This window comes from Ambystoma mexicanum, chromosome 8, assembly GCF_040938575.1.
Source record: "Ambystoma mexicanum isolate Mex_15411 chromosome 8, UKY_AmexF1_1, whole genome shotgun sequence".
In the NCBI taxonomy this organism is placed as follows: domain Eukaryota; kingdom Metazoa; phylum Chordata; class Amphibia; order Caudata; family Ambystomatidae; genus Ambystoma; species Ambystoma mexicanum.
In genome coordinates this window covers 333948097-333970477 of record NC_090929.1, presented here as the reverse complement: position 1 = coordinate 333970477, position 22381 = coordinate 333948097, and the positions used below count along the sequence as shown (strand labels likewise).

The window sequence follows — 22381 nt, the reverse complement described above, 5'->3', positions numbered from 1 at the left end:
ACTTACTATAAGGCGTCACAATTGCGCGTCCTTGTTGATCATTTGCCGACTGGCCCAAAAAAACAATGGGTTTCATTGGATAACACACTCTTCTCACCGGTCACATTGGACGAGTGGCTATGGGTCCCCAAGACATCTATTCCGAGAAGGGTTTTAAAACATCCAATGTTGGGAGTGCTGTGGTCTATTTGGAAGGAAGGGGGTTACCTAAGATGGCTCACAACGTGGCCCTCACCTTTGAGCTGCATCTGGGCTCCGCCACTTTGGGAAGGGATCAACGAACCACTAGCCTTCCAGCAATGGTACGAGGTGGGTCTTTGTAGGGCCGGACAGCTCTGGGTGGATGGGGTGTTTATATCTCTAGGTGACCTGAAGGACGCCCTGGGCCTCTCTAACCTCTCCCCCTTTCAATACCTACAGCTTAAGGGTGCCCTTACCGAGAGCAGATGGGTGACACACTTAGGCGAGACCTAACTGATTTTGAGAAATTCCTCATAATACACAAAGGTACCAAAGGGGTGATATCGCGGCTTTATAGCTTTTTGTTGTTCTCTACCCCACGGGACCCCCCATCTTCCCAAGTACAATGGGGGAAGGACTTAGGCACCCCCATAACGGAAAAAAGATGAACCAAGATTTGTAGGCAGGCACACCGTTCCACAACTGCACCCCAATACCGCCACCAGGCCCTGAATTTGATACACAGATGGCACTACCCCCCACAGAGGATAGCCAGAATGAGAAAAGGTTACAACCCCCACTGCTGGAAATGTCACGTTGAAAAGGGGGATTATGTCCATATGTGATGGAAGTGCCAGGTGGCATAGACCTACTGGAGTGAGGTCCTGTCATGGATAAGAGGAGTAGACAGAATGGTGAGAACTCTGTCCCCCTGGCTGGTGTTGTTCGGCATTGAGGTTGAGGGGGGCCCCAAAGTGAAACACAACCACATGTTGCAGGTCATGCTAGTCGCGGCTAGATGCTGCTGGGCCCAAAAATGTAAATCACCCCACCTCCTGGGGAAGGGGAGTGGGTAGCGAAAACACGGGCAATCTATGATATGGAGTATCTAACCCACCTGATCGATGAATCCAAATCTAACATCGAGGCCCTATGGCTGCCATTTTTTGATAAATATGGGAAAAAAGCCCGAGGCATAAGTAATCAGCTCAGACGGTCCTCTTGATGGGAACATTACTATCGGGGCAACCCCCTTGGAGTGGGAAGAGATCGATTGTTACAGGAAATGTGACTTTTATATGTTGGACCTTGTTTTTTGAGCACCGTCTTTCTTTCGGAAGCAGCCCAATGCTCGCATTGCACATTGCATCTTCAGATGATGTGCTGGACCCTGTTGTTGTTATCGACCATTAAACCATGGCATGGGATAGGGGGGGCGAGTGTGGGAGGTGGGGTGTGGGGGATGAAAAGTTGTGACCTCAATTTGATATATATCAATGTTTGCATTATTTTTTGAATTATGTCATAATTGTAAAACTCCAATAAAACCAAATTTTCAACAAAAAAAAAAATATGCAGTTACAGGTAAGGTAAAAATCAACTTATTTAGGAGAACACATTTGGGAAAGCCTCGCCTCATGGTACGGGATGCTACATCAACATGTGCAGTTACATCTAGGTAGAAATCAGCTTATTTCAGAAAACATACTTTGGAGAAGCCTCACCACATGGTTTGGGGTGCTAAATCAAAATATGCTGTTGCAGGTAAGGTAAAAATCAACTTATTTTAAGGAACATACTTTGGAAAAGCCTCACCTCATGAAGTATACATTTAAAGGTGTGTGGGAAGCATGCTAAGGGGAGTGTAGTAGGGGGAGCAATACAGTGCAACCTTAGGCCAATCAGAATAGTAGGGCGAAGGGGAAGGGAGTAGGGTAACTGATTGGCTCGCAGTGAGACTACTGCCAGTCGATCTCCTAGCATAGCCGATCTCCTAGCATAGCCAAATTTGAGTGGTGGCAGGGGTAATAGTCACAGAGGTGGAGGGCTATGGGTAAGGCGGACAAACACCAGCACAGTGTAGGTATGATAAGGAAGCAGAACGAGGTACAATACATAAAGCTTTCAGGTAGCAGAGAAGCACAGCCCAAGTGCCCACACGGCACATACGCTTGGATATGTAAAAGGGATACAGTGCAACATTGCAGAAGAGTAATCGAGTCACAATAGGTCAGAGGAAACAAGGTTACTGAAGTACAGGAGGTCATTTCGTTGTTGATGTCGTAATGGTTCTCGGAGGGGGGCCGAGGCTGAAGTTAATACTGGAGTCATCTGGCGGACAAGCTCCTAAAGTCATGGACTGCCACAGTGATGTGCGTGTAGAAGTGTGATGCATCGTCATAAAGAATGAAAGGCAACCCAGAATTTGTGGCTCGGGGTTATGTACTGCAAAGGACAGGGACAGACAGGGCCTTCAAAACAGGCCTTAGAATACACAGGCTGGCTCCCGCCTCCCAGTTGATTCGAATGGCTATTGTCAGAACTAGCCAATGGGAGCGGGAGCAGGCCAGGCAGAACAAGGGGGACTGGTGCACAAGGGGGCGGCCATATTGGCAGGCCACAACTAAATTCATAAAACGAATCTGCCATAGTAACACGTGGATGCAGCACGTGTAAAAGCTGAAAATGCATTCTGTTTTCTTTCGACAGTTTGATGCAATTACTGCCGTAATTGTGCAGATGTGCAATGACAATGAATTAACAGCACAATTCTAGGGAAGGGCATTACCAGCAAGGGAGCCGTGGATCTAGTGCTCTTCGATGATGCCGTAGCACCGATCAGCTGTTCAGATGCTCCTTGCTCTCCGCTGAGGGAGTGCAGATAAACATTCATATAACACTTATGATGGGAAGTGCCCATATATTCAGCAGTCCCTTTTCTGGGGCTCCAATATCCCCCTAAGCGGGGCATTTTCATGTAACAAATCAGGCAGGTGGGTACAGCATACATTACTAATGGTAATCGTATTTCTGATGCTGGTATCTGCTTAGATTCACATGCTATGCATAGGCCGACATCTGGTGGTAGTCGCAGAATATTACATGATTTGTTTTTGAAACTCGAAAAGGGACGTTGAATGGGGGTGTTGGTAATACTATCCCTAGTGTAACGTTTACTGTACCCATTGTCCTTCACGCGTCAAGGTCCCACAGTGTGTTTTGTTTCTGACATTAGGTTTCATGAAGTGTAGCATGAGTACAGATGTAATAAAGCAGAAAATAGCGATAGAGCAAGAAACATGAGTGGAGGAAGGGCGGTGCATGTGAATCTAAGCAGATACAAATAGATACAAAAGCAGATACAAACATCAGAAATACAATTACAGTGAGAAATGTATGCCTTCTGAGACTTGTGGATCTGCTTAGATCACACACTATGCATAGGTTAGCAAGCAGTATCTGGAGAAGGAAGTGGGTTCTTAGAAGGTACAGCGGCAAATAGATGTTTTAGCACTGCTTGCCCCACCTGTGAATCTGCTTTAGAGGGGTTCAATGGAACTTTGTTTAATCAAAAGCGTTAGCCAGAAAGAACTTTGCACTAGCAAACGACCACATTGACAGAAAATAACAATCTAAGGGACCTCAACGCGTGAAGGAACATGGTTAGAGCAGACATCATACTAGGGATAGTAATACTAACAGGCCCAGTAGACGTCCCTTTTTGAGTTTCAAAAACAAATCAAGTAATACTCTGCGACTACCACTAGATGTCGGCCTATGCATAGAATGTGATCTAAGCAGGACATTTCGGCAAGGCCGATTTGGCGCAGATGTTTCGCCATAGGAGCCCGTTTGGCGCAACCTGCCCATCATGGCCAGTTAAGCGCAATTTTAGTTCTTTTAACATCACAATTTGAAAATTATTTTTTTTAAAAAAATAAAGATACAATTAAGGCCATATCGAACCCTGGCCTATAGTGCTGCGTGGCTGCACAGTTAACCGCAAAGCCATACAGACCTTATTGATTTTTGTATGCACTGTTTACATATATTAAGCATCATAAGCGCAACCTGTTCTACATGATCTATGTAAATATAAGTAACTGGTGCCCTTGAATATAATAACATCTCAATAACCTAGTGGTTAGAGCTGTGGTCGCACGGCACTGCAGTCCAGGGTTCCAGACAGCAAAACACCCCTGCGCCGGACTGGTAGCACTTAAAAGGCTGTGCCAAACGGGCCCATGCCAAACTAGCCATGCCAAAATGGGGTGTACTGCCACAAGCGTAGATATATATATATATTTATATTTATATATATATATATTTCAGTCGGACTGTTTTCTTACGCAGTCATCGAGAGTCACTCCCCCGTCCGGCAAAAAATTCCTCAGGAAGCCAAATGTTTGCAGTAAATTCTTTTTATTCCATAATACTGTGCAGCCCACAGCTGATAATAAAACACCACACACATTGTGGTTCTCCCACAGTGTACGGGCCAAACTTGACAAAGTTTACGCGTTTCGCGGTGTATATATATTTATTCACTAATAAAAAAATGTTTTGAATGAACCTTATGGTTAAGTTGCACTGCTAATCTTTGAGGTTATGGGTGTTAGTCCTTGCAGTCCACAGTGGTAGCGTGAGTTATGGTTGCGTACCTTACCATAACTGGCAAATTTCTGGGGGCTTTCGGTTTTACCTGTGACCATAACGTCCCTCTAACAACGTTTTTACATTGAATTTCATAGGTTTTTTAGTAGTGCAACTTAACCATAATGTTCCTTTAACAATGTTTTTTGTTAAGTGAATTCTTAGGTTTTTAGTAGGGCACTTTAACCATAACGGTGCTTTAGGATAGATTTTTTCCAGTAAAGGGGAAAGGTTTTTAATGGCGCAACTTAACCATAACGTCCCTTTAACAATGTTTTTTGTTAGTGAATTTCATAGGTTGTTAGTAGGGCACTTTAACCATAACGCTGCTTTAGGAGGTGGAGTAATTTGGTGTACAGATATGTTGTTTAGTAGTATATGTCCATCAGCAGAGGAAATATGCAAATTTAGGAACAGTAGTGGCAATTTGAACATGAGCAACCGTTTTAGAACGTTCACAAGCATGAATGAATATGTCAATTGATTATAGCACCCAAAAGCAATGGTGAAGATGCATGAAATACTGAGAAGCAAAAAGAAAGAACAGCAGTGTGACACATTCATTTTACTGACCTCATATTCTTTAATGGTGCCCTTCCAGAGGCAGCCATCATTGGGACAAATAGCTGGGAGACTTTCAACCTCTCGGCGAGCCGCATTGTCTGGAAAAGCCTTCAAGAAAAGCACCAAATTACTCCTTTGTTCAAAGACAACTTATATTTCTATCTTGCATTTAGGGAGAAATCGGGCATCTAATGTCACAACTCAAATGCAGAACATCCAACTTACCGCAGAATTATAGAGGTATACAACAGTACGGATACAGAACGGAGGATTTTTCAGATGTAACAACAGAACAGATATACAGCGGGGGTAGCATACAGAGAGGGCACAGAGGAGGGGTACAGCAGTACATGATTGTGGGGAGGAGAAGGGTGGGTAGTGTCTAGCGAGTTAGGTGGCATGAAGGACGATGTGATGGCCTATTTATTCATTTTATTTATTTATTCGCATTTGTTTAGCGCACATGCAGCCCAGGGGGCATCGTGGCGCTTGTTACAGATATGATTTGTTGTACATACATTGAAGTCATTACTTAGTTGCAGGAGAAGATTGAAGCTATGAAACATGGCTAGTTGTGCATACATTGAAATCATTACTTAGTTGCAAGAGAAGAGAAGTAGCTACAGGAGAGGAGAGGATGATGAGAGCGTAACGAAATGGAGGAAGAGGAATTAGTTAAACAAGGTGGTTTTCAGCTGTTTTCGGAAGGCAGTGAGAGAGGTTTCTGCTCTGAGCGTGCTGGGTAGAGCGTTCCATAGCTTAGGGGCAATGTAAGGGAAACTTATTCCACCTGCTCTAGCTCGTTTGATGCGTGGGACCCTAAGCTGGTTGGAGTGGCATTGCCTAGTTGGTCTGGAGGAGAGAGATCTGACTAGTGTGTCAGACAGGTATGAGGGTGCAGATAGGTTGATACATTTGTGCGCAGTGGTAAGTATTTTGAATGTAATGCGATCTGTGACAGGTATCCAGTGTGCTGCCTTTCTGGCTTGTGCAATGTGGTCACTTTTTGGTATATTGAGAGCTGCTCTTAGAGCATTATTCTGTGTTGTTTGGAGTTTATTGAGATTGGAGTTGGAGGTGCCAGCCAGTAGCGCATTACAATAATCTAGTTTGGCTCCAATGGTGGCTCTGGCAATAGAAAGGCAATTATCTTTGGTTAGGAAAGGTTTGATGGCATTAATGAGCATAGTGCTCAAGCGGAGGCAGAAACAATGGAGTTGACTTGTTTGTCCATGGAGAGTGAGGCGTCAATGTGGACTCCTAGTGTTTTTACAGAAGGTAGAACTGGGATGATGCAATTGTCTATGGAGAAGTTGGTGTAGAGTGGGTCGAGGTTTGTGAGGGTGGATTTTTGACCAAGGATGAGAATTTCGGTCTTGTCTCCGTTAAGACATAGGCCGTTTGTGGCCATCCAAGCTTGGATGGTGGCGTATATGTTCTGGAGGGTGGCTGTGTCCTAATGGTAGAGTCCTGTGAGCGGGAGGAGTACTTGGGTATCGTTGGCTTAGTTGGTGTATGTGATCCCAAGTGCATCCAGTTTATCAAAGAGAGGTTTGGTAAACAGGTTATAAAGGGTAGGTGCCGTGCATGAGCCCTAAGGGACTCCATACCTGATGGTGGTAGGCTCTGCATTAGCTATATTGGAGAACACTTTCATTACTCTTCCTTCGAGGAACGAGGTGATCCAGTTTGTGGCTTGTTTGGAGAAATGTGCGGCCTGGGTGAGATGGTTCGTGAGGATGGCATGATCGACTAAATCAAATGCTGCCGAGAGGTCTAGGAGGAGCAGAAGGGCCGGTTTGCCTTTGTTTAGTATTAGGGTAATTTGTTTCTTCAGATCTAGTAGAGCGGTTTCAGTGCCATGACCTTTGCGAAATCCGGACTGCCTTTTACCTAGGACAGAGTTGTTTTCCAGGTGGGACTGTATCTGCATATGTGCCGCTTTATCTAAGATTTTCAGAAGAAATGGGACCGTTGTGATGGGTCGGTAATTGTTAGGTCGGGCAGGTGGAGAGGCTGCCTAGGTGTTAAGGAGGAGAGGCTCCTTGAAGAGGTGGCTCTTCAGTTCTTTTCTGAATTGTAGTAGGGTGGTGAAAATCTGATGCAGATTCTCACTGCTCAGAGCTCATTCAGTTCAAAGTATTGAAAGCCAAACATAAAAAAGTAAAGTATCATTTCTATACTAGTTTTGTTCTTTACAGATTTTCTTAAAAATTAACATGAACCAGCAGGAAGACCCCAAATGCTTTCAATACCAAACTATGAGGTAGAATGGTGGGAGGATATAGTTAATGTGAGGAACCTGAGGGCGTCCTCACTTATTTTCCACCTGTCAGGTGGCCACAGAAAGGCCATTGCTTTTGGATCCCAAGCCTAGGGGTGGATATGCAAGCGAGGATCACCTGGATGGAGGGAACTTGGGAAGTGGGGAAGAGGACGTCCTTAGGTGACACCTGGTATCCCCCATTCCCTTTTCAGAATGAATCTTCTACCCCCTCAAGCCTTTGTATGCTACTGTCAGCCCTTTCCTTTTCTTCCCTCCAAAATGTCCCCCAGAAACACCATCTCAACACTAGGACGAGGAAGAGACCAACTAGGAGGACACATCCTCATTTGGGCGAGATGAACAAGTTACTTACCACTGGTAACATTCTTTCGACTGGATGTTCCTCCCATGTATTCCTCATCTTATGATATCTTCGTTTCCAGCTTCAGCTGCTTCAGAAAAAATGTTCTTCTTGGCAGAGTGCGCTGTGCGTCGAGACGGGCGACCGATGTCCCTCAAGGACTTTCATCTCGGTTGACGTCATCGTCAAGTACATATAACGCGCGCAGCCCTCATTGGATTCAGTTCTGTTTTTTCGCCACCCATATGCGGAATTACTGCCATTGACAAGTGCCTTTAATTATCAGACCTTAAAAGAGCGTAAAGTCTAAAGCTTGGAAATTCTACAGTGGGGTAGGTTGGGAGGGCGATGAGGAATATGTGGGAGGAACATCCAGTCGAAATAACGTTACCAGGGGTAAGAAACTTGTTCTTCGAATGGATTGTGTCCTCCCACGTATTCCTCATCTTATGGTAGAGTCCCAAAGCAGTATTAAGTTCTATTGGAGGAGGGAGTAAGAATTTGAGAGTTAATGTTTGCCAAGAACGGAGCAGAGAACTGCCTTCTCAAATCTTCACTCGTTGTTAGAGGTGTCTAAACAATAATGTTTTGTAAACGTGTGGATGATGGACTAGGTAGCTGCCTCGCAGATACCTTTTATCGGAACTCCCCTCTGAAGTGCAGAGGAAGTTGCTATACCCATAGTGGAATGAGCTCTCAAACCCTTTGGCACTCCGAAATGGCCAATATGATCCATCTGGATAGAGTTTGTTTGGTAACTGACAGGCCTAGTTTGTGTCTTCTATAACCAATGAAACGTTGGACATGCTGTCGCAACTTTGCCTTTCTTGAAATATAAGAGTATAGAGCTCTGCTTGGATCGAGTCTATGAAATCTTTCCTCTTCATTGCCAGGATTAGGTGGAGGATAGAAGGCTGGAAGCACAATTTTCTGTGCTAAATTGAAATCCAATACAAACTTGGGTAGAAAAAAAAGGTTGACCTTAAGGGCAACCTTATCCTTTTAAAATGTGGTAAACTGAGGTTTAGAGGATAAGGCATGCAGCTCACTCACCCTGTGTGCTGATGTTACTGCTACTAACAAAATAGTTTTGTAAATTAGCATCCATAAAGGGCAAGAATGCAGTGGGTTGAAAGTCGCACACGTCAAAAACTTCAAAACCAAATTAAGGTCCCAAATTGGGATTTGGGAAGGTGTTGGACCAGAAAAGTAATCCCATAGTCGATTGATATGTATAGTATATTGGCCAGAAGCGAATCGCATCATGTGACAAACATCGCAATCAAAGAATCATCAGTGTAACCAAAGGGCGTCCATTTTGTGTAATGTCAGCCATTTTGTTTTTTCTTTTCAGTTAAACGCTTTGCAAATATATTCTATGCTTTAGATTCACACACAGTGCGAGGCCACGGCTGAACTATGAAATGCTATGAAATGTCGAACTGTGCAGAAATCCATTGTTTTTCTCTCTCACTAAGTCCTTGAAGTCGAGCAGAAGCCGCATCTAATCGATAGTCCAGGTGCCGGTTTGTCTTGCAAGCACTGTTGTAAAAGGCAGTTAAACATGAATTATATTCTCCTAGCGGTGCTCCTTCGCGGAGAAGGGTATTGTCTGCTTCAGAACTATCTGACCCTTAGCTCATGAGCCGTAACATACAGATAATGTAGTATGGAATGTTTCTCTGCTAAAAACAAGATATCCTTACCGAGCCAGAGCTCCATGTTCCCCATAACAGAAAGCTGTCTCTGCTGCCTTTGCTAGAATAACTATGTTTAGACTGAATAAAGACTTGTCATAACGTGTCATAATTGTCAATCACTGAACCCTAGCCTGTATGACATGTATGAGGGCGGGTCGAAGTGGCTTAACAAAAGATACTGTATAATGTATATATATTGCTGCTTAAGCGCTGTTCTCTCTCTCGCATCTCACAGTGTTTGGGAACACACGTCGTGAGGCATTGAGACCCAGCCGGCCGACTGAGAAACTTTGAATAAAACCAGACTTGTTTGGAAAACGAACCTCGCGCCTGGAGTGTCATAGTATATGGTTATTGTGCCTTAGTTTCCATATGCGGTCTTTATGGCCTAGCAAATATGCTACAGGAACATTTGTGAGTCATTTAAGAAATCAAGTTATTAAGGGTATTTTGAAGTAGGATGCCTCCTACGAGGTGGCTTTAATATGGAAAGCGCTGCTAGATAACCCTTGACTGTTCCAATCTGGAGCTCCAGATTTGCCAAATGCAGCAGAAACAATAACACCGTAGGTGTATCGCATTGGAAAGGATCCACATCTTTCTCCCTACACCAGCTGCAGAACTTGTTCCAACATCATCAGTATAAGGATTTTGTTGATAGCCTTCTGGCCGAAAGCAAATTCTCCATTACGTCATCGGGGGATCCCAATCCTTGTACCTCGGCCTCTCAGAAACCATGCGTGAAGGCCGAGTGTCTTGACCTCTAGACGAAGAACCCGACCCTCCTCTGACGAGATTAAGTCCTCGCTTTGTGGAAGACGTATTGGAGGGCAAATGGATATGTCCAGAAGGTCCGGGTATCACGTCCTCCTGGCCCAATCCGGGGCAATAAGGATCATGGGTTTCCCAAACCTTCTCAACCTCCTGATGACTTGAGGAATGACGAGGACTGGAGGAAATGCATACAAAAGTGGATACTCCCAGTCCACTATGAACAGTTCTCCTAGAGCTCCTGTTGGGGGGAATTACCTGGAGCAGAACAATTTGCACTTCCGATTGACAATGGTCACAAACAGATCCACTTTAAGGGTTCCCCAAAGGGTGAAGATCTGTTGAAGGACTTCCTGAGCTAGTTCCCACTCATCGGAACCCGTGTTCTGCCTTCTCATAGCGTCCACCGTTGTTGTTCTCATACCGGGCTAGGTGAACTGCTGCTAGGGAGATTCCTTCTTGAATTGCCCAGAGCTACACTGCCTCTCCGCACAGTGCTAGTGACCCTACACTTCCTCTCTTGTTGTGGAAGTACATGGCCAACGTGTTGTCTGTCATTATCAGGACATCCCTTCCCCGTACATAGGGCAGAAAGGCCTTCAGCGTCAGTCTGATTGCAAAAGGTTGATGTGTAGTTTGGACTCCGATGGAGACCAACGACCGCTGATTGGCGATAGTTGGCGTGTGCTCCCTACTCCATGAATGAGGCATCCGTTACTACCGTTATCTCCGGCCATGGTTGCCAAAAAGGTTCTCCCTTCAGAATGTTCTCCTCGCAGGCCCACCACAGAAGATCCTGTGCGAACCTGCTCGGAACCTGAAGTAAATATGGCATCCTGCCTGAGAATTCAGACCACTGTGTCCCGAGAGACCATTGAAGGGATCTCATTCTCAGGCAAGCCCTCTGGCACCATGAAAATGCAGGATGTCATGAGGCCGAGCAACTTCAAAAGTCAAAAGCTGGAAGATACTAGGCATTCTGGAATTTGGTTACCATTTGCAGAATGTGTTCAGTCCCCACCTCTGGTGGCAAGTCTTGTCCCAGGGATACATCCAGGACCGCTTCAGAACTGGAGTCTTTGAGATGGTATCATGTGGGACTTTTTGTAATTGTGAGAGAAGCCCAGTCCATGAAGGGAGTGGCAGGTTACGCCGAGATATTTGGATAAACGTGCCCTGGCCAACCAATTGTCCAGGTATGGGTAGATGTGAATCCCCCTCTCCTGAGACTCGCTGCCACCACCGCCATCAGCATGGTGAAAACCCTTGGGGCGGAGGACAGCCAGAATGGCAGAACTCAAAATTGATAATGAGAACTGCCAACGGCGAATCTCAGGTACTTCCTGTGCTTGTGATGGATAGGCACATGAAAGTAAGCATCCTGAAAGGTCCAATGACACCATCCGATCCTGGAGCTGGAGGGACTGAAGAATCTGAGAAAGGGTAACCATTGACCTTGTCCTTCCAGAGGAACTTTTTCATTACAAGAATGGTCTCAATCCTCTGTCCTTCTTGGGGATTAGGAAGTAAGGGGAGTACCAACCCTTGTTCCTCGGCACTACAGCTACTGGTTCTATAGCACCATTCTCCAGCAGGGCCAAAAGTTCCTGCACAAGTAGCAGATCTGGAATTTTGAAAGAGTTGCCCCCCGGTGGATGATCCTGAGACCTTATTAGAAATGGAAGGCAGTAACCCCAGGCTACTGTTTCCAATGCCCATGCATCTGAAGTAATACGCCGCCATTCTTGCAGAGGCTGTGAGAGTCTGCCTCCCACCGGGGTTTTGTGGACTAAGGCCTCAGAGAGGTTTTGAGGTGGCTGATGCTGAGGATAAAGCAGCCGTTGCCTGGGCGGTCTTAGCACCTCTCCACCTTCCACCACGGGGGAATCTTCTATTACCTCTGACTCCCCAGTCCTCTCGCTCTTCAAGCTGAGAAATAAAAACAAAAAGGACCTGCACCACCAAGATGTTCCACTGGGACGAGTTTGCAGTTGTCCGATTGCATCACCCAGGGATTTGGCTGCCGCTTTAGTGGTCTGCAGCTTCTCTAGGCTCTCGTCAGCCTTGCAGCTAAATAAGTGTGTGCTGTCAAAGGGCATGTTAAGAATTCTTGATTGCACATCCGAAGCAAACCCAGACTTTCTTAACCACGCAAATCTGCCTATAACCGTGCTAACTGCCATTGCTCTGCTGATAATGTCTGCAGAGTCGAGACCAGTTTGAAGGGACTCGCACGTAGCCTCCTTCCTATCTTTAATAATGTTAAAAAATCTGTCTCTTTCTTCCCCTTCGGGAATAAGATCAGCCACCATCGCTATACAGTCCCATAGGGTAAATGTGAACGTAGTAAGTGCGCATGTGGTGTTTGCCGACTTAAAGGCCATACTCCCAGCCGAGAAGACTTTTCTTGCCAAGGCATCATAACATTTGTTGTCCTTGTCTGGGGGGAATCAATGGGTAGGCAGTTTGTTTTGAAGTTGATGTAGCAGTCTGTGCCACCAGGCTTTCTGGAGTTGGATGTTTTGATCGATAAGAAGGATTGCGAATAGGAGGTCCTGTATTGTCAATGTTTTATTTACCTCTGGAATTAATTCTGGCGTATCCGAATTTGCACTGACCCACCTTTATATGTAAGGGAAGAATAAGATCCTCTTGGGGTCCCTTGTCCAAAATGTCTATCAGGTCACCCTGCTCATAAGGTGGTACAGGCCTTCCCGATTCAATGACTTTAGCCATTAATTGTCCATATGACCCCTCCGCTCTGCCAAATACAATCTTTGGGGAAGCGTCTATCCCACTTGCGGTCTGTAATGTCTCATGCAGATCCTTCATTGGTAACTCTTCTGATATTAGAGCCACTGGAATACATTGTGTTCCATACTCCAAGCCAAAAGGTTGATCATCATCTGATGGCTCATGCTTCTAATAAATTGACGGAAGTGACTTGAAAAAGTCCTGTCTTGGTAGTGGGTTGAAGGATTCTTTATTTTTCTCAATCTCCTTTGACAATTTCAGCATTTCTTTTCGACAATGGCGTCAATGTTTTCGCACCGTCGACGTCCTCTAGGACAATGGCGTTGAAGATGTACATGGTAGGGACGACCAACACTTCATTGTTGAAGGTGTCGAACATTTGGGCTTTGACGGAGCCGGTTCTCGACTCAAACGGACCTTCGAATGTTCTCAAGGAGTTTTATCATGGACACCTGGGCTCGAGGGCACACAGGGTTTGTCCTTTGCCTTGTCAGGTTTTCCCTCAACAGGGGCGTGGCTCCTACTCTTCAGTTTCAAAGGGGTTGGGCTGCGTTCTCGAATACTTGGGAGCATTTTTTGGCTGAATCTCTCCCATTCAGCCAGTGAAGCCGATTTCGTCGAGAAACTTCCCTGTTCCGGGGAGGAACTCGAAGAGGACGGCGACCTGTGATGCATTTTCTTAATTTGTCGTGAAGACGAAGATGACTGGTGAGATCCACTCCTAGATCGAGATCTTTTAACTTCCGACGATGACAGTCGCCTCTAGACTCCTCAGAGGATTGCTTTTCCAACAGAGTCATTGAAGGGGATTTATGTGTCCTACCTGCAGCTAACTTACCTTTACGTTCTTTCAGGGCTTTCCCTGTCATTGAAAGGCAGGATCCACACTCCAATTTCTTATGACCGGATCCCAAACACCACAGACACACCCGATGGGGGTCCGTAAGGGACATCTTTACCCGCAGTTGTGGCATTTTTTAAACCCCGATCTTGGAGTCGAAGATGCTGATAAAGATGTCAGTTTTCTCGAAGGAACCGAAGCATGCCGATCTTCCAAAATGATAGCTCTCGCAAAAAATACACCTTTACATTAGCAGATTTCTACCGAGAGGGAACCCTCTGTTTGGAGACTATAAAGAAAAATTCCAGGTGGCAGGGTGAGAAGGGTTCCAGTACATTCAGATAAGGCATTGGATTACACGCAAGACAGTCAGAGGCGGGTGTTGGGGAGATTTATGATTGTTATGCTTCATCCCCTTTCCTAGTGAGACCCCCAGCATTTTTTGCTGGACTTCTGGACCTTTTTCTTTAAATCCTGAATCACTGGAGCCTTTGTCGACTCATTTATTCTTGTGGGCTCTGTCTTTTGGAACTCTAGTCTTGGTATTCTACCTGTGCTATGGAGTCTGTCTACTCCATAGCTCTTAAAGGCACCTGTATTTTAATACTGCAGCATACAACTCCTTATTGGAAGTGTTGCTGGGGACCCTTAGGGTCCTCCTTTAAGATTATTTTTCTATATCCTCAAGTAACTACAGTTCGTAAGGATAGAGAGATACTTAGTATCTCTCCCAAAACTCTATAGCCCGAGAGGTTGGCACACATCACCTTCAGTGGAGTGCCAAAGGGATACCTAGTATCCCCCTTCTCTCTGCTCCTCTGACGTTTTAGTCATATAGACAATCACCTAGTTATGGCTGGTGGCAGTGGACATGTTCTACCAGCTACTGTGCATTTCTTATACCGTAGGCTATGTCCATAGTCTCGGTAGTGCACAATAGGGTCACCGAAGTACCAACTTTTGGCCTCCCTTCTTTTTTCACCATTACTATTATGGTTGTTCTTTGTTAGCTCTTCTAACATTCTGGCAGGGGGAGGTCAGTGAGTGTGTTTTGCCTTTGGCAGGAACCCTTGGGTATCCCTGCCTAGGTTCCAGAGTGTCTGTGCAGGCAGGAAGGGGGGGGGGGAGCAGTTTTCCACCCCCCGTCCTTTGTCTGCCAGAGTGCCTGAATAGGTTCAGCTCCTACAGGGGGTCTGGCTGTCCTGATTCGACAGCCACATGCCCCTTTCTGTAAAATGCTGAGAGAGATTGCAGAGGAGTGTTTGTTGGAACTGAATAAAAGGTGAGGCTTCTGGAATGAAAATAGAGTCGACCACTGGGAGCTGAAGTAACTGAAGAAGAAGATGACCAGAGACGCCTGCAGACCCTTTGCAACACCGTGAAGTGACCACTGCTGTTCTGACCATGTTTTCTGTGCGACAGAGGAGCTCTGACTAGGACGACTCCTTCACTTTGACTGATGGGAACAACTAGTCCCAAAACGAACTTTGAAACAAGCCATCTGATGAGATCCTAGGAGTTTCCAGAGCTGTGAAACCCCAATACCAGGAGACCTGCTGCCCATTTCGAGTGCATCGCAGTGGAAAGGCCGAATCCGTCCAAATGTGCTGAACCCATAAGGATACTCCATAGATCATATCCAACTTTCCAAGACCCCCTCACCAGAGTGTGGGACTGCAGGAAATGAAGATTGACCGGGCGATCCGTGGCCTTTGTTGGTGCTGCAGAAAAGGCACAAAAACTGTAGAGTGAACCAAAAAGTTGCTGAAAGGCGTGCTACAGGTCCTCCCTCGATACTGCTGCTGTGAGATCCCGTCCATTGTCCTGCCTTCAGTCATCAGACCAAGGAATCCATAGGTTCTATAACACCTGAGCTGCGTGTAGCGGAATCTTTCAGTTTCTGGCACTTGGAATTTCACTTTGCATGCTTCGAACGTAAGCGGGGTGCCGTCCGCAAAAAGGTCTATGTGCTTCAGACCAACCGCCTTCCATTTGTCGAAGTGGTTCGGTGTAATACCCGGAGTGAAGTCGGGTTTTCCCAGATTGGGGACAGAGGGCCCACTGTACTCCTGCAGTTCCATCATCGAGCTGCCTTTCTCCAGCTCTTCACCGTATTCCTGGTCGAGGTTAGGGGTCCGGCGTCAGGAGGGTCACTGGACCCGATGATGTGTGGGAGTGATTCTAGCAGACCGTGGCACCAGCCTTCCTCAAGCTTTAATCAGCAGGGCCTGTTATGGCTTAGTTTCCATGTAAAGGCCGGCGAGAGCTGTGCGGCTAGACAGTATCGGTCATTATGCCAGCACTGGCGTCATCTTTCTGGAGTTCATACCGCCTCTCCCAAGATGGCGCCTGATACACTGTGCAACGTTCCATTCGTTCCGACAGGAGCAGAGGAGCTCCTCCTCCGAACCCGGAAGGGGTATTTCTTTCCCTGGATTCAACTCAGCAGTGCGTAGCTAATGCTATCGGCAGCCACGCTTCGTAAATTCGGCTCTTTCTATAAAATAGATTGACATTTACAAGTATCTATTTTCTTTTCTGAATCTTACTCTTTTTCTTATGCTTAGAGGCTCTAGTTTGACTACCGCATCACTATCCGACACTTATATATCTTCTGTACCGCAGAGTTCCCCCGGGTCCTTTTCAAAAGTAGGTATCCCATCTAAACATCATCTGTCCTTTCTCCCCTGTTCTCAGGAATTAATGCTTACTTTCTAAACACCCACTTGGATCTCCCGTGAAACGCATAGGACTACGTTTCACAACACCTCAGCGGTTTCAGCAAGGAAACCACGACGGTCATTTAATTCCCAATTGTATTCAAGTCCAGTAGGTTTCAGGATAGGGCAACGACTTCCTCTATTTCATACTGCCTCCTGTTCTTATCTAAACCACTGTCATTCCTTACCATAGCTTCTTATGTTACCATTCCGACTGAGGTGCTGCCCTTGTCCTCTTTCAAAGGCTCCTTACAGCGTTCAAAAAGGTACACAACTCTTCGGAAGGTGTTATATACTTCCCACATCCCGCACTAATTGCCCACATCCCGCACTAATTGCTACCTCTTTTTCTATACAGCTCACGTTACGATAGAACCGTATGTTCCAAGTGCACCGGAGCTTTCCTGGCAACACTCCTCAGATGCGGAAACATCCCACAGAACCTGATCCCAACACACGCCACCATCACAGGGTTTTTCCCCAGCAAGAGTTTCCCTGGCACCTTCCCGCGGTGCCTGTTCCATAGGCATAGCAAGAGGGTACTAGGTGAGCTTTCATTTCACTGTTCCCACTTCGGTAAACCAGGTCAGTGAAAGCTTATTCTGCTGACTGCTTATTGTGACTGTGAGGTTTCTCTTGTGAAGTTTCTCTTCTGTGCATTATTGTAAGTTCTGAAATATAAAGTGTATAGCCATTTTGCCTTATGAGTAACACCGGAAGAACCCCCAGACCCCTCCCGCCCCTGTGCCTCGGAGCATTAATCTCTTAGCTATTTGTGGCTAGACCCCAACCCTCCAAGACGAATTTCAGGATGTTCACTTGTAGTTTCTGCAGGTCGTTTTTGGGGACGGGGATCGGTAGGGCTGGACAGTGGTATAGCAGTCTCGGTACCAAGTTCATTTTTCCTGCTGTGATTCTCCCCATCCATGACACCTCTTGGCAGCGTGCCAGGTCCGGCTGCAGCTCTTTAAACAGTGGCAGGAAGTTTATTTTGTACACACTCTCCTTTCTGCTTGGAATCTGGACTCCCAGGTAGCTAATGTGGGACTTCGCCCACGGGATGGGATATCTGGTTGCTAGAGTATCCACGAGGTCTCCAGGAGTGTTAACACGTAGGGCTATCGATTTTGCAAGGTTGACACTGAACCCTGATGCCATTCCAAAGCTGTCCAGTTCTCCGCAGAGGGCGCCCAGCGAGGCTTTGGGCTGGGTGAGGGTCAGAAGGACATTGTCCGCATACAGGGCTGTTTTGTAGACTTCCCCTTTTACATCCAGTCTGTTTATCCGAGGGTTCAGGCGGATCCTGCAGGCAAATGGCTCCATGGAGAGCGCAAATACGAGCGGAGACAACAGGCATCCCTGTCGAGTGCCTCTGGTTATCGGGATTCTGGGTGATTTGCTGCCGTTTATTCTGAGTGAAGTGATGGGGTGTTGGTAGTTAGCCAACGTCCATTTCTGAAAATTCAGGACGAAGCCGAAGTGTTGTAAGGCTCCCTCTATCTACCCCCAGTCCAGCATGTCGAACGCTGTATGCGCATCAAGTGAATGGACTGCCATTTGCTCTCCCATCCTGTTCACAGACTCCATGACACTTAGGGTGCGCCTAGTGTTTTCCAGCGTGTTACGGCCTTGGATGAATCCCGTTTGGTCTGGATGGATCAGCTCTGGGAGAATTTTCGCTAGTCTGTGTGCTACTGTCTTGGAGAGTATCTTGGCATCGTTATTCATTTGTGTGATGGGTCTGTACAAGGAACAATGTTCTGGATTTTTCCCGGGCTTTAGGATCAGTACCGTTAGGGATTCCTCCATTGAAGGGGTGATGCTGCCTGTAGAGAGGAGGGTATTGTATAGAGACGCCAGGTGAGGAGCCAGTATGTGAGCTAATTTTTTATAGAATGGGGCTGTCAGGGCCGTATTTTTCAGTGACCGAATTGTATCGGTCACTTCCTCCGTGGTGATAGGGAGCTCCAGAGTGTCCAGTTGGGGGTGTGGGAGGTCCTTTTGGATGGAGTGTAAGTATTCGATTTGCGCCACCTTGTTTGTGGGGGCGCCAGACATTATGCCCCTGTGATGTTCTGTGATGATCTCCAATTTCTCTGCTTCCGCGCAGCAGAGCTTGCCGTTCAGGTCTTGCAGGGTGAGAAAATTGTTCCGGGCATGCAACTTCTTGAGTCTGTGCACCAGCAGTCGGTTAGTCTTATTGCTGTTTAGATGATAATACTGTTTCGTTTATGCTAGGGCACGGGCCGACTGATCTGCAAGGAGCATTTTAAGGGCTGCCTTTGCCTTTTTAAGCTCTCTACCCGCTTTCGTAGTTTGGTGTTTTTTGAAGCTTGCCTTTAGCTCCGCCACCTCCTCCTGCAACTTGGAGAGCTGGCGTTGGTGTTGTCGTTTGTGTACCACTGTGCAGTTGATAGCCACCCTTCTAATCACTGGCTTCATTGCATTCCAGACCATAGCTTCAGAGGTGCCCTTTGCAGTGTTATCCATAAAATAATTTGCGAGGGAGTCAAGAAGCTTGCGGCTGGACGCGCTGTGTCTGTCGGAATATAGTCTTGTAGTTTCCAGGATCTTTGTGAGGGTCCCAGTAGGCCCCAACTCGCAAGCGGGCAATTACTGGGGCGTGCTCCGATATTACTGTGTGGCCAATTTGTATGTCTTCAATGCAAGGGTAGAGAGTGCTGGACGTGAGGAGTAAGTCCATTCTCGAAAATCCCTTGTGGATGTGCGAATAAAACGTGTTGTTTCAGGACCCATTGTTAGCTAGCCTCCATGCTTCTATGGTTCCAGTTTCCCTTAGGAATTCTGCCATCCCCAGAGCTCAGGCAAACTCCTCCCTGGGGTGGGGCGGCTGTTTTATTGATGTTAGGGGTCCGGGGTCAGGTTAAACTCCCCTCCAGTCAGCAGGCGGCCCTCTGTGAAGGTGGTGATCGTTGGGAGGATATTGCGGAGGAAACTATCTTGAGCGTTGTTTGGGCAGTATATCGCTGTTATGGTAACCGGAAGTTCGACCAAGAGCCCCTTGAGCGTGAGATATCGCCCTACCGGATCTCGCTTGATTGTGATCTGTGTTAGGGAGATCTCGTGGCTGATTATAACCAGGTTACTCACCGTATTGACCACCTTACTCCTAGTCCATAGTACCCTTTCCTCCATACTTATGGGACATCCCTCCATCCTGTGGGACTGGACCGGAGAGCTTTGTAAAAGCATCCAAAAATGTAAAAAAAAAAAATGTTTTAGTCCTTCCTCGCATCGCCCATCAATCCTTTTCTATCGCCAGGTCAGAGACCTTTTAGCAATAACAGAGGAATCTTATTAGAGGAGACGGCGGGCGGGCGTATGGAGGAAAGCGCACTATGGACTAGGAGTAAGGTGGTCACTACGGTGAGTAACCTGGTATACTCCTACGTCCCGTCCCCTTTCCTCCATACTTATGGGGGATTCCCAAGCACTCCTTACAGGAACAATGGGTGGATGGAAAAAAACCCTTACTGAAACAGGTTCTTCAGCACAGCCTGACCAAACTGGGCATCAGCTCTTGAACTCAGGTCTAGACAATAATGTTTACAAAAAGCCAATGGGGAGGCCCAAGTAGCTGCCTTTGCGATGGTCTCCCAGGAGACATATTTCTGAAAGACAACTGCGGCTGCCTTGTCCCGTACCAGGTGTGCATGAATACCTTTAGGAGGCTTCAGCCCTTGAATGGTGTAAGACTCCGTAATGCAGGCCGCGATCCATCGGGAGATGGTCGCCTTAGAGGCCTGCTTATCTTGCGGATTACCAAAGGTGACGAACAGTTGAGAAGAGCTCCTAAGTTCGGAAGTTCTGTCAAGATAGAACTTAAGACCCCTTCTAACATCCAGACAGTGTAGAACCCTGTCCGCCTCTGAAGCGGGGTTCGAGAAAAAGACTGACAAGGAAATAGACTGGTTTAGATGGAACTCAGAAACCACCTTTGGCAAAAAAGCGAGGTTTGTCCATAGGACCACCTTAGCCTTGTGAAAAGCCAAGAAGGGATGTTCCACCGACAAAGCTTGGAGTTCACGCACGCGCCTTGCCGAAGTGACGCCCACCAAAAAGGACACCTTCCATGAGAGGTGCTTGAGGGCCACCGTGGCCATTGGTTTATGGCACGCCGCCGTCAGGACCACATTTAGATCCCACGCCGGGTGTCTACTGCGAATCGGAGGATAAAGGCGCGTCAAGCCCGCAAAATGTCTCTTAACCACTGGATTAGACAGAGAGTAAGAACACTGGTCCGTAGAGAGGTAGGCGTGAACTCCCGACTCTGCTAGGTGGGATACAAAGGACAGTACTGTGTCAATTGTAGCCTGCCTTGGGTCCATCTGCTTGTCTAAACACCAATGACAGAACCTAAGCCATTTGCTTTTTTACTGGGACCTAGACGAAGGTTTTCTGGCTGCCTGGATAATGCGCATGTTATCCCCGGACAGGCCAAGATGTTCTAAAGACCTGAACTTAGGCACCACGCCGCCAAGCTGAGTGATTGTGGGGAGGGGTGCCACAGTTGTTGTTCCCCCTGGTGAAGAAGATCGGGGGTCACCGGTAACCCGATCGGCAGATACACTGAAAGGTGTTTAAGTTCTGAGAACCAAAACCTGGCTGGCCACCACGGGGCAATGAGCAGAAGAGAACAGTTCACCGAGTTCTTAAATTTGCAAATCGTCCGATGAACTAGAGGCAGAAGTGGGAAGGCATAAGCCCCCATGTTGTCCCATGGAATTTCGAGAGCATCCCCCAGAGAGGAGGCTCCCAGTCCGTTTCTGGAGGCATACAGAGGAAGCTTCTTGTTTGCCGCCATAGCGAAGAGGTCCACTTCCGGGGTGCCCCAGCGCAGGAAAATCCATGAGAGGACCTCCGCCTTCAGTTCCCACTCATAGCTGACTATCGTCCGCTGACTGAGGGCATCTGCCATGACATTCAGCTGGCCCGGAATGTGTATTGCAAGTAGCCAAACACCATGCTGAACAGCCCACTCCTAAATCTGGATGGACAGTTCACGAGCGGGGGAGACTTGGTGCCCCCTTGCTTGTTGATGTAAAACATCGACACCGCATTGTCCATGCGAATCCGGACCACCTTGTTGGCTATGATCGGTCTGAACACCTTGAGCGCTAGGAAGATCTCAAGGAGCTCCAGATGATTTATGTGGAGGAGCTTGTCCTGAGGCGATCAAAGATCCGAGACCTGAAGAAGATCCAACGTCGCACCCGACCCCAGAAGGGAGGAGTCCATCGTGACGGTTACCGTCCGAGCTGGGTCCTGAAACCCCGACCCCACCGACAGGTTGCTGAGAGACGACCACCAGTCCAGGTCCGTTCTCATGGAAGCCAGAATCGTTATCAACTTGGAGTCCGGATCCACAGCCTGAAGCCAAGAACTCTGAAGAGCCATCTGAGTCTGCCTCATCTTGAGGCGAGCAATAGGAAGCGCCAAAACGCACAAGGCCACGAGGCCCAGAAGCCTCTGGAACCACCAGGCCGACATGCTCTCCGACTTGCCAAACATCTGACAGGTGGCCAACAGATCCGCCATTCTGTCCCCGGTCAGGTACACTCTGCAGTCGATCGTGTTTCAGCGAAAACCCAGGAAGATCAAGTCCTGAGAGACCATCATGCAAGATTTCCGCCAGTTCACCGACAGCCCGAGGTGGAACAGGAGCTGGAGGAGAGACTGAAGATTGCAGGCAGCTTTCAGCGGACAAGGGCTGCGCAAGAGCCAGTCGTCCAAATACAGATATACATGGATACCCTGCAGACAAAAATA

General features: G+C 47.1%; 1 protein-coding gene across 8 annotated transcripts in view; it reads right to left on the bottom strand.

Annotated features, from left to right (window-relative positions):
- Positions 1 to 22381, bottom strand: part of TRAF2 (TNF receptor associated factor 2) — a 1562837-nt gene that overhangs the window by 632475 nt on the left and 907981 nt on the right. For all 8 annotated transcript variants that reach the window (XM_069609765.1, XM_069609762.1, XM_069609766.1 and 5 more), the window contains one exon: positions 5188 to 5286. In XM_069609765.1, the coding sequence (XP_069465866.1) occupies positions 5188 to 5286 (99 nt within the window). The remainder of the gene's footprint in view (positions 1 to 5187; positions 5287 to 22381) is intronic.